Source organism: Centroberyx gerrardi, chromosome 22 (genome assembly GCF_048128805.1).
Source record: "Centroberyx gerrardi isolate f3 chromosome 22, fCenGer3.hap1.cur.20231027, whole genome shotgun sequence".
Lineage (NCBI taxonomy): Eukaryota > Metazoa > Chordata > Actinopteri > Beryciformes > Berycidae > Centroberyx > Centroberyx gerrardi.
In genome coordinates, this window is record NC_136018.1 from 5,667,963 (window position 1) to 5,679,943 (window position 11,981).

The 11,981-nt window shown below is 48.6% G+C and overlaps 1 protein-coding gene across 1 annotated transcript; it reads right to left on the reverse strand.

The window, feature by feature from the left end:
* Positions 1-576: 576 nt before the first annotated feature.
* ptchd1 (patched domain containing 1) lies at positions 577-11,060 on the reverse strand. Its single transcript, XM_071895511.2, has 5 exons — positions 10,647-11,060; positions 7,219-7,933; positions 2,318-2,742; positions 2,006-2,134; positions 577-1,677 (listed from the first exon to the last, which is right to left on the reverse strand). The coding sequence occupies exons 1-5, from the start codon at positions 11,058-11,060 to the stop codon at positions 577-579; spliced, it is 2,784 nt and encodes a 927-aa protein (XP_071751612.1).
* Positions 11,061-11,981: the final 921 nt, after the last annotated feature.

Sequence of the window (11,981 nt, forward strand, 5' to 3'; positions counted from 1 at the left end):
TTAAAGTAAAAAGACTCAGATCGTACAGATCATAGGCTCATTTCATTGTAGCTGTGGTTGTGCAACTTGATACTGGCAAAGAGATAGCAGTAGCCAAACAATGTGATCAGATCTAAAGCAAGTTTGGGGATGTGAAAGGTGCGGCACTTCTTCTGTGATAACGTCACTTCCAGGACTGACCTCAGCTGATTCTCAACTCCTGATTGGCTGTTTGGAAAAGAGCTCATTAATATGCCACACAACACTAGCAACAAGCAGGTAACCATGGATACACTGCATTGGATATCCGTCTCTCTCTCCCTCTCTCTCTCTGTCTTTACTACCCTCCCACTCTCCCTCTGCTTGTTTAAATATGTTTTCCCTCGATCTTCTCTTTCTCTCTCTCTCTCTCTCTTCCTCTGTCCCTCCCTCTCTCCATCTCCCACTCTCTCTCTCTCTCTCTCTCTCTCTCTTTCTCCACAGGGATCGGTCTTCTTGTCTGCAGCATGCTCAGTGGCTGCTCAGACTGCAATGAACCAATCCCCGGCTGGCGGTGACCATAGCAACCGAGGGGCCATAACAACATCCCGTGCTCTATCAAACAGTGGTGATCTGATCGACCACTCGCGTGCTGTCGTTCATCTCCACGCACTCCACCTCCTGTCGGAGCCCCTCCCCTCCCGGCCGGTGGCCCCGGGCCTTGGAGGGGGGCAGGAAGGTGAGGAGGGTGGGCAGGAACGCCAGCGTGTGCAGGGCCGAGCAGCCGGCCGTGAGCGTGAGGCAGCGGAACAGTGTGTGTGTGAGGTTGGAGCGCACGCAGCCCACAGGCACCAGGGCGGCGCTGTAGCAGAGGAGCGTCTGTAGGGAGGGCACCCCGTGTCTCTCCAGCGCCACTCTCACCCAGCGAGTCCTGCTCTCGCCCCGGCCCGAGGCGAAGCCGCACAGCAGGGGGCCGCTGCAGTCCGCCGAGTGTCCCAGGGCCGAGATCAGACACAGCACCGACATGCAGTCCAGCTCCACGCCCCACAGGGTCATGAAGCCCAGCACGCCGAACTGGACGGAGAGCAGGGTGAGGCCCAGCCACACGGACACCAGCGGCTCCACCACGGCCAGGGAGGACAGGCCGAGCAGGAAGAGCACCGCCAGCAGGGAGTGTCTGAGGGGCGAGCTGACCGCCGCGGCGTAGCGGTCCAGGTAGACGAAGGAGGGGTTGAAGATGAGGAAGCGGACGCGCGAGGTGAGCGAGAGGCGCCGCAGCGTGTCCAGCAGCACTGACATCTCCTCGCGCTTGTTCTCTGTCGTCTTGGCGACCAGGAAGACGCGGGACGCCGCCACGTCGGGCTCCTCGCCCTGGCCGCGCTCTGCGAAGATGATGTCGTCGGAGAAGTGAGCGTACTGGGGCTCGCGGAGGAAGGAGTGGCGCAGCGTGCGGGTGAAGTTTTCCCGCGATTGGCTGGTGGACTGGTTGCGCTCTGATAGGTAGTTCAGGTAGGATTCCAGCCAGCTGATTCGCTGGAAGCCTTTGGCGTATTCCAGCAGGTCTCGCTGTACTGAGGCGTTCCAGTAGGGGGCGCTTTCATAGATGTAGAATCCAATGACAGGGGAGTAGGAGCTGAAGTAACGCTGCTGGGCACGGGCATACAATACTGTCGCTGTATCCATGGCAACCAGTGCACTGGGGTCTGAACCCTGGGTCACCTGTAGACAACAGAATCAGATTTGTTACGGATTAAAGAGTATGTGTGTGTGTGTGTGTGTGTGTGTGCTTGCTTTATGTGTGTGTACAAGTGTCTGAGAGTGCATGTGTGTGTCTGTTAGTCTGTGTGTGTGTGTGTGTGTGTGTGTGTGTGTGTATTTGTGTGTGTAGACAACAGATTCACACTCACAATCACAGTAGATGTGCATGCATGTATGTGTGTATGCATAGACAACAGACACATTTGTTATGGATTAGAGGAGTTCGGTGTGTGTGTGTGTGTGTGTGTGTTTGTGTGTTTGTGTGTGTGTGCGTGTGTGTGTGCCTCACCTGTAGGAAGCCCATCAAGCCAAACGAGATGTAGACCAGATACAGCAGAACCACAAAGGGTTTGACGTAGGTGTTGGTGATCCAGTCCCCATAGCAACGCCGCACACACCCTAGCAACAGGTGAGAGTCCTGAGGATGCGGGTCCGGGCTGGCCGGGGCGTGTGTGAGAGGATGTGTATGTGTGTGTGTGGGGTTAGGCACGTGACTGTGTGCGTGGGCGGCGGGGTTGTTCGCTGTGTGCGCGTGTGCGTGCGCATGTACGTTCGCATGCGTCAGGTTAGGGTTGGGCGTGTGCGTGTGACCGTGTCCGACCCCGTGCGGCGGGTTGGCCGTTTGCGAGTGCGTCTCTTCCTGGTAGCGCGTGTACATGAGGCACCGGTACCAGGCCGGCTTGGAGTCCAGCCGGTCCGGTTTGGGGACCCGCCGGCAGAAGCAGCCGTGCCTGTACCCCGTCTCCAAGTATCCGGTGAACACCAGACAGGAGCTGTAGAAGGACAGCGTGTAAACGTAGCTGACGGTGACGGCGAGGGCGGCGGTGCGGCAGAAGAGCCGCACGGCCTCCATGTTGGTGAGCGGCGAGGCGGCCAGGCCCAGCGTCATCAGGTGCAGCATGGTGGAGCCGGAGAAGCGCAGCATGACGTCCTCGAAGACGCCCGCCACGCGCTCCTTCACGTGCTGGTCCTCCCGCGTCCGTCTCCATGACGACAGTATCTCGAAGGAGCCGAACAGCCCGTGACCTGGGGCAGAGAGGAACATGTATGAAACATTAATAATATAATAAACTAATAATTTAATAATAATAATCTTTATTTTTTTTCTTTTCAAAATCTGAGTTTACAAAGCTGCTTTACAGATAAAAGAATAGCAAAGGAATGAAATAATACAGCAATAGAAATAGGAATAAGAAAAGGAAGGCGAATAAAAACAGGAGGGAGGAGGAGGAGATAAAACAATTCCGAGCATTAATAAATTCATTTATTAAAATTGAATATAAATAAAACATTATATATAAAAAAAGAAGAAGTTTAAGAAGTGATCTAAAAGAGGCTAATAAAGGAGCTAGCCTGAGCGGCTCAGGTAAGCTATTAGTTTACGGATGAAACGGTAAAGTCTTTTCAACTGTAAACTTTTTCACTTTGTTAGCTAATTCACATGGCATAACTGTAGGCGTACATAAAAACACCATCACCAATTGAGATCATATAAAACCTAAAATTTCACAACATCAAAGTGCTACGAGTGGCCAGATACTGCAGTGCATTTTTGGGTGTTGACCCCCTGAAACCCTGTTTCTTTATCCTAAAACACCGTGGTTGCATCCTGCTGGCTGGAATTTACTCATTTTGAAGAACCCAGAATTTGTGCTTGATTATGTGTAAAACACATAATCTTCCTGAATGTTTGTTATGGTCCAACCCAACTGCAAATCCTGTTTCAATACAATGAAATACGACGTATTATGGAAGTGAGACACCATCAAAATGCCATTTCCTTGTGGTGATCCCTGTGGAGAAATCAGGTCACTGCAGCAGCAGAGAGAAGCATATAGATAAGAATAGAACATATGCACAGTGCTGAAGATTATACAGCAAGCCATTACAACAAAAGAACTTGAGAATAATCGATCGAACGCATAAAGATAAAGCCTCCTTCCTGAAGAGGTTTATAGGTGAGAAGCGGTTGTGCAGATGACATCAGCGAGATAATGGAAAGAAAAAGGTTTTAATGACTGTTGTCATCTTCGATAATGCATCTGTATGTGCAATTGAATTTAAGGTGATTTGAGTACAGCACATGTACGAGTGCGTGCATGTCATGTGCATGCACATACATGTACATATGGTTGTTCATGTGCAGCAGATGGTTTTCACCTCCGTGGTTGCCATGGCACCCGTGACTCACCAGTGACATAAATACCCTCCCTCTCTCCATCCAGTGACCTCACCACGCCAAAACACTTTACACCTTGGCAGTGGCGTAACGTACTAACACCAGGCTTGGGTGCAAGACTGAGGAGGTCTGTGTGTGTGTATGTGTGTGTGTGTGTGTGTGTGTGTGTGTTTGTATTTGAGAGAGAGGGAATTAGATAAAGAATGAGAGTGAAAGGGGCGGGGGTTAATGTAGCAGAGAGAGGAGGAGAGCAAAGAGAGAGGTTGGGGGCAGCAGTCGCCCAAGGATTTTGATTTTCACCGGAGCTTGACACAGGCGTGAGTGTGCACACACACACACACACACACACACACACACACACACACACACACAGACACGCACACACGCACTCCAAAAACTGAGCGAGACACATGGGAAAATATTAGGTGAGAGAGATGGGTACTTTGCCAGCCCATTCCAGCCTCTGGGTTTTACTATACTTTCATAAAAATGGATTCAGACACTGTGGAGACTCTGTATTCACTGAACTGCGGGTTAAGTCGGGGCAAGACAGCCTGTTGCTCAAATACACACACACACACACACACACACACACACACAGACATGCAAACACACACAAACACATTGCATATTGCACTACGATTTCACCAATCCAAACATCTTGATAATGGATGTTTTAACTAAGGGAATGTACAGATGAAACACATTAAAATACTCGGCCAAAGCTCACAGAATCAAACATGCATGTATTAACAATGTATCAAGACCCCACCCCCCGCCACACACACACACACACACACACACACACACACATACATACACACACCCCACACACGCACCCCTCTACAGACTGATTTCCTATTGAAATATGCTAATCGCATATATATCATCACGGAAAATCCGGACATTATGCATGGCTAATAGCACAGCTTACTCTTTTCCCTATCATCACATTCATTTGTTCAGTTCATTATGCCAGTTGTGTGAGTTCAGGAGTGTGAAGCAGGGATTAAATGAGGCTGTGTCGTACTGCGATGCGGTGCTGAGGGTTTCTCCGGGAAACGGATCGCTATACGGTCTGATTCTGAAGAGAGAGCAAGACGCAAAATGTTCCTCTGCTGTCACTACCTCCTGTTCTCAAAGCATTAAACGAAGATATATATATATATATATATCTTTGTCTCTTGCTATCATTCTGTGCCCTAGAGTCCCATCTCTCCTTTCTCTCCCCCTCACTCTTTTCCTGTCTGCCCACTTGCATCCTGAGAAACCCTCCCTTCTTCCCTTCTATCTACAGTTTTTTTCTGTTTAGGATATTCTTCTCTCAGCCCCCATTTGGACTGATATTTCATAGAAACTCCCCCCTCTCTCTTTCTCTCTCTCTCCCTCTCTCTTGCTCTCTCTCTCTCTTGCTCTCTCTCTCTCCAGTTATTTTAAGCCTAACAGCAGCCTTTCCTCCTCCACTTTACAGAGTAATTATGGTATGGGATACGCATGTGCATGAGTGATTACATACATCCTACAGCATCCAATATGTATGTACTACTAGTCCTCTCTGAACTGCCTACATGCCTCTACACACATGTGAAGCGTTCTAACTTGATAGTGATTCTTTGCTTTGTTTCTTTTGTTGTTTCTGCACTTTTGTCTTCTTTCTGTTTTTTTTTTTACTCCTATTTTATCACTTCCCTTCATTTTATCGCTGTCCAAACAAATAAGAAAACTACGTAGTAGTTGAGTAAGGCATACCTAAATGTATAAAGTTTTTATAGCATCTATTCCACATGCAAATGACTGCATAATTAGGAGTGCAGAGGTAACCATAGTGAACTGCTGCAGCAATCACTGTGAGTCCAACAGCAGAAAGTGCTGCTTGATCTATATAGAAAAAAAACCTGCTGGTAGATTTCTCAATATGCCGTATAGTTCTGGGAAACAAACACAATTAAAAGGCAGTAAGTAGACCTTTGGTTGATATTGCTTGGCAGCAAAATATGAAGAGTTCATTCCCAAAACACCATATATCCATTTTGGAATAAAAATAATTGCCTTAAGTTTCACCATCTCCATTGTAAGTTCATTAATAGTTCCAAAACACAGAGAAACCAATCTGTATAAGTGTTATTTTCTCATCCAAGTACTTAAGTTGCCAACAATCCAGTAAAGCAATACTGTGATTTGATTTAATTGTGTGCTATTGTTCATTTTGTAACAGGCGACTAGTGTAGATCTCAGTTTGGAAACACGTAAATGTAAAATGGAACGAAACCTTTCATTTAGTTCCAGGAATTTTTGGCCTTTAGTCAGGAAATGTATTGCTAGTCCCGCCCTCCTCTCCCCACCGGTTGGTCAAGTTCACGCCCCAGCACTTGTCACTCATCTTGACAAGCTGTCTACTTTGAAATGGCATCTAGCCTGAGGCTGGCATCTGTAAAAGCCATCACAGGCTTTGAAGAAGCAGATGGCGAGCACAGGCAGTCTGCAATGCCGTGTTCGCCCGTGGTTCTGAACGGGTCATGTCTGCCGCACGTTAAGCTTCGCTGTTTTTTCGTTTCTTACTGCTTTCTGCCATTGCTGTTTTTGCGATGACTTCCCTGCGCTCGATAGCCGCGACCCAGCCCACAGCAAGCAGCGTACGCCCCAAAACATCCCAAACATCCGGGGGGGGGGGGATTGAGACATGCACACACAGGGTCACAGATAGACACAGACTGATATGGTATAATACAGTATATATCTAATGTCAAAAATGTTGCATATTGTATGTCTGTGTAGATTCATTTCAGTCATCAAGGTAGTAAGATGTCCAAAAGATATGAAAACAAAATCTAGGGCTGGGTATCGGCACTGATCTTCCGCTTCGATTCAATATCGGTTCAATTAAGGGTACTTCAGTTACAATACCAACTGTTCAGATATGAAAGAAATTCTCTGACAATAAATGCTGTGAACTGCACAGGGAGCCCTCTATAATATGGTGCATTGCTAAAAAGGTTAATGTTTAACATTGACAACTGAGGGAGGGGAGGCCCGTTACAAATAACGCTTTGCATAAATCTACACACAAGGCATAGATTAAAAGATCTTTCTCTGGATTTTAAGAATCGATATCGGATTGTCCAAATGAAAATAGCAATTACTTGGAAAATCGATATTTTTACCCGGCCCTAACAAAATCCACTGGACTTAAAGTGAAGAGTTGAAGATGTTTCACCAGTCATCTGATGATGAAGCCTCTCGAAAGTCTTCCACTCTTCATTTTAAGTGCATTGGATTTCGTTTTTATATTTTTCGGACGTCGCATATTGCGGCTTTAAACTTACCGAGCATGATGAAGGGGATTCCCAGGTAGGTGGAGTTGTAGGTGGCCCCGGTCAGGTTGAGGATCCCGGCGGCGGTCAGGCCGGACAGAGTGATCGACAGCAGAGCCAGCAGGCCCAGCCAGGGCTTCGACCTCACGCAGTCTCTCATGGAGCAGCAGAGCACGGCCAGCACGCTGCACACCCCCAGGCTGGCCAGCAGGGGGCGGCGCGCCAGCACAGAGGAGAACTGGAAGTCTGTCCTCAGAGAAGAAGAGGTGGAGGGGTACAGGCCGAGTTTAGGGTGCAATGCCGCAAAGTGCTGCAACTCGGCGCAAAAGGCCTTTTCCCATTGGCCGGCCACCCTGTCCATCAGACCGCCCCGGGCTTGGAGGTAGTAGGTCAGCTGCAGCGCCCGGGCCGAACGCACCCCCTCCCCCCTGGCTCCCGTCCCGGGACCCCGCACCGCCCCGCCGGGACCCCAGCCCTGCACCCCGCCCAGCTGGTGGCCGATGTACGCCTGCCGCCCATCGGCCAGCCGCGTGATCGGGTACCGCAGGACCGGGGCGGAGCGGTTGGAGGCGCGGGCCGACTGGATCTCCTCCATGGCGCGGATGATGTCATCGATGATGCAGATGTTCTTGTCGTCGGGGAGACAGAGGTAGGAGAAGGAGTAGTTGAAGCTGTTCAAGCCGGTGGCTGGGACCGTCACCTGCATCTGGTAGATCCGCCTGTGGAGCTGCACGCGCACACACACACACACACACACACACACACACACACACACAAAAGTATAGGGGGGCTTTCAGAAGTCATTTAGCTTCCCACTGGCCCAATTTTGCCAGGATAAACTGTGGCAAAAACACAAAAGTTCTGTCAAAGTTTTCATAGCTGCGCAGTACAGCAGCATTTCAGAATCCAGCAGTAACCAGCAGACCATGACGTGTGTGTGTGTGTGTGTGTGTGTGTGTGTGGGCGCGCACGCCTCCTGTGGGTGCCTGCTTTGTGTGTTTGTTTGTGTGAATAAGAGAGAGAGAGGAAGAGTGTGTGCGTGTGTGTGCGCTATAATGTTGTGTCACTCGTCAGAGTAACAATGGTGGCCTCAGAATCCTCCTCTGTTTCTATGGCGAGAGGACAACAGTGCCAGCATCCACAGTTCTGGTTACTAAGCAACAGCCCTGATGCCAGTCTCTGCCACAGCATAAATAGGCAGAGCTGTCTCCCACCTCAGAATGCTGCATTGACCCGAGTGTGTGTGCGCGTGTGCGTGTGTGCATGTGTGTGTGTGCGCGCGTGCGCGTGTGTGTGTGTTGGTGTGAATGTGTCTAGAAAATGGATTTGTTTTTTAAGTTCCCTCCTTGTAACCTCTATTTGTGAGATTTACTTGTAAAAGGCACTTATGAAATTCTTTATTTAATTTTGTCATTATTTTTACTGGCATAAAACACCAATCTGTTATTATTATTGTTAGCATTTCCTGTTAGGATCCTTTCAAGAATGGCCATTAAATCACTAGTGCCTCAGCTCACTTATTCAACTTTAACTTATTTTGTTTTAATCCTGATCTTCAGATTCATAATTTCGTTGGCCACCCTAAAACACCTTTAAAAAAGCAGCTATTGGTGATGTACTTTGCATTTTGTTGTTTGGAAGTGTATTTTTCTTATTCCCATGGATAACTGGCCAAATGCAGATGACATGATGTCATGTCAAGATATTTCCATCGCAGCTACAATGGACTTTAATAGGAGAACATTTTTCATCAATGGTAAACGTCAGCTTTTGGTGTCAGTCCCCCAGAATCAAAAAGCAAGGGCTTCTTTCTAGATTCACCATTTTGCACCGATGTTCAACAATCAAGACCAGTCAAGACCAATCGAGACCAATTTCTCCAGTGACAGTAGCCTCAATAGACCAGAATGCAATGCAGCCACAAGACATGTTGCGTTTGGTTAAGCGGTGCGACTCTCACTTTCTCTCAAATGGAAAAACTCACTTGCTCTTGCTATCGTTAACACTATTACTATCACTGTCTCCACCTACACCTACTGAATGCAACAAGTTCAGGCACATTCTCTGGGGGTTGTCGAAAAGCATTCTGGGAAATGTAGGAAATCACAAACTGAAGTAGAAGCAGACAAAGCAGGATGAGAGAAGGTGGGTACAAACACGCACAAAAAACAAAATTCACTTCATCACAAAATAACTCCTGGAACACACCGAACACCACAGATTGATGATATGAAACAGTGTAAGAGTATCAGCGGATGGATTTTTCCTTTAATAGCAGCCTCCCTTATGCATCAGCACACCAACCTGTTTCTCCCTCGCAGCCTGTTGGCAGCATCTGATGCCGAGTCCTAAGCTAGCCTGTCTAACTGTGGCAGTCCTCAGTGGACCCACAGTGTTTTCTGGGTAGGTAAAGTGGGTCACAATAACCATCCCTGACACACACAGAAACATACTGGTATGCACAGGCACGTACACACACACACACACTAGTACACAATGGGGCTATCTTGGGCCTCTATAGTCTGGAAGCTCTGATTACAACCTCATCACTTCATGAAATCATTTCGCTAATTGCTCCAGGGGCGTCAGACTAATATTCATAAAACCATTTAGACGCGCCGACGTGGAGAGAGGCCTCCAATCCTGACTAAGACCACCTCATAATTAAATCGCTCTGCTTCATAATTATAACGCGGTCGTCAGGGTTATTTGAAACGGGACTGTGTTGTTCTCTTAAACAATCATTCATTTTTCAGAATCTTGATGTTTTGTGCACTGGCTCTCGGACACTGACCTGTACCTATGTGTGTGTGTGTATGTGTATGTGTGTGTTTATGTGTGTCTGAATGTGTCTAGAAAATTGATTTTGATATGTTTGATATGTTGATATGTTTTTAAAGTTCTATTCTGGAAATGCAATGTACCCTGTTCCTTTTGTGATATACTTATCAAAGGCAGAAGCTGAATTCTTTATTTCATTTTATTAGAATTTGTACTGGCATAAAGTAGCCTACTGTTATACAATCTGTTATTGCTATTGTTTGTTAACATTTCCCTGTTCCCTCTCCACAAGGGCCCTTAAATCACTGATTTTGTGTGTGTGTGTGTGTGTGTGTGTGTGTGTGTGTGTGTGTGTGTGTGTGTCTGCCTGAGTGAGCTTGAGTGCATGTGTGCACTTCTCAAAGCACACTTGTACAGGAAAGCTTTTTAATAATATTCATTTTTATGTCCTGTTTCATTGCTGTTGTAAATGTCTCTTTTTTAAAATTCTTATTAGTCTTTGTTTCCTTATTTTCTACACTTTAACTGTACTTATTTATTAGTCTTATTTGCTTTGTAAAGCACTTTGCAGTCTTTGGGAAAGTGCTATATTAATAAAGTTGATTTGTCGTCGTAGTAGTAGTATTATGTGCGTGTGCGCGCGTGCACGTGCGTGTCACCTTCAGTATGGTGTCCAGATGAAGCTGGTCCAGCACGCTGCCCTTGCGCGTGGTGACGATGACGCGTCCGTAGCGGCCCGGTGTCTGCAGGTCGGAGTAGAGCGCGTGCTTGGAGCGGTTCACGGGGAACAGGCTGTCCACCAGGTTGCCCTCTATCTTGGCCAGGCTGTGCTTGGGCGCGAGCAGGTACTCCACGTTCTCCTCCACGCGGTACCGGCTGAAGCTGGCGCCCAGCAGGATGGAGAGGAGCACGGGCGCCGAGGCGAAAAACACCGGGTGGCTCGCCACGAACCGGCCCAGCGCGTGGAAGGAGCTCCTCAGGCCCGCGTGCAACACCTGGCGCAGCATCCTAGCGCGCGGCCGCGGCTCGAGCCTCTCCCACCGACCGGAATGCCCCGAAACACCGCCGACCATCAGGAGCTGCCGGACGCATCGGGGTCTCCGTCACTCTCCGCCCGGGGAGGGGAGCGGAGGGGGGGGGGCCGGTGGTCGGAGGGTTTGTCCCTCGGAGCAGGAGGTCACCAGGCGGGGGAGAATCCAACCCTCCCCCGGTCACAGCGGCGCCTCTTTCCCCGGGTTTCACTCATCAGCTGGAAGAATAGCGCAGCGGACAGAAATCTGCCAAATGAGCCAGCAATCCTCTGCTCTGCGGTTACAAAGCATGGACACATTTAATACTACACAGACCCTGCTGTGTGCAACACCAGACCTGCTGCATGCTGGCTCTGCGCGCAGTAGGAAAATCACTTTCATATGCCTATAAGGACTTAAAGTGTCTGTGCTGCTATAGTGACCTTTATGGAATTAGTATTACTAAAGAGACTTATAGTATTTGCATAGTAGTCTACCCTTCTGAAATTCATAATAGGATTACAATAGTCCTTTTTCGTATGGGTATTCACACTCAGACAGGTTGCAGGGAAGATACTGTAGTGACTCTATAGTGAAGGTATACATACCTATAGAGGGGAAAGGGGGGAGCCGACCCGGTGATAACGGTGATCATCCAAACCGAGATGTTATCCTCCCGGCTGTCCCTGCGTCCAGCTCCACCCTACATCACCAAGTCATCACGGAGCCGGGGATTGCTAATTAACCCGGTGAAACGGCAGGATGGTGACGGTGTGGAGGCGCACACCGGGGCCGGCGGAGATGTTAATCCGATGTTACAGCCTAATCTTCGTTTCCTCTGCGGCAGAAGGCTCGGTCGTCCTCTCCTCATTTCCCCCCGGTGGGTTGTCGGAGCCCCCTGCTGCTCATTCACCACCGGGCTCTCCCCAACGACTGCTCTCGGTGCTGGGGAACACACGTCACTAATTACCGGCTTTCAAACCG

Coding starts and splice junctions, on each gene's coding strand:
- ptchd1 (XM_071895511.2), bottom strand. CDS start 11,060: ATGGTCGGCGGTGTTTCGGGGCATTCCGGTCGGTGGGAGAGGCTCGAG. Junction 7,934..10,646: donor ATCTGGACACCATACTGAAG/GTGACACGCACG, acceptor GTGCGCGTGCAG/CTCCACAGGCGGATCTACCA. Junction 1,678..2,005: donor GCTTGATGGGCTTCCTACAG/GTGAGGCACACA, acceptor TGTTGTCTACAG/GTGACCCAGGGTTCAGACCC.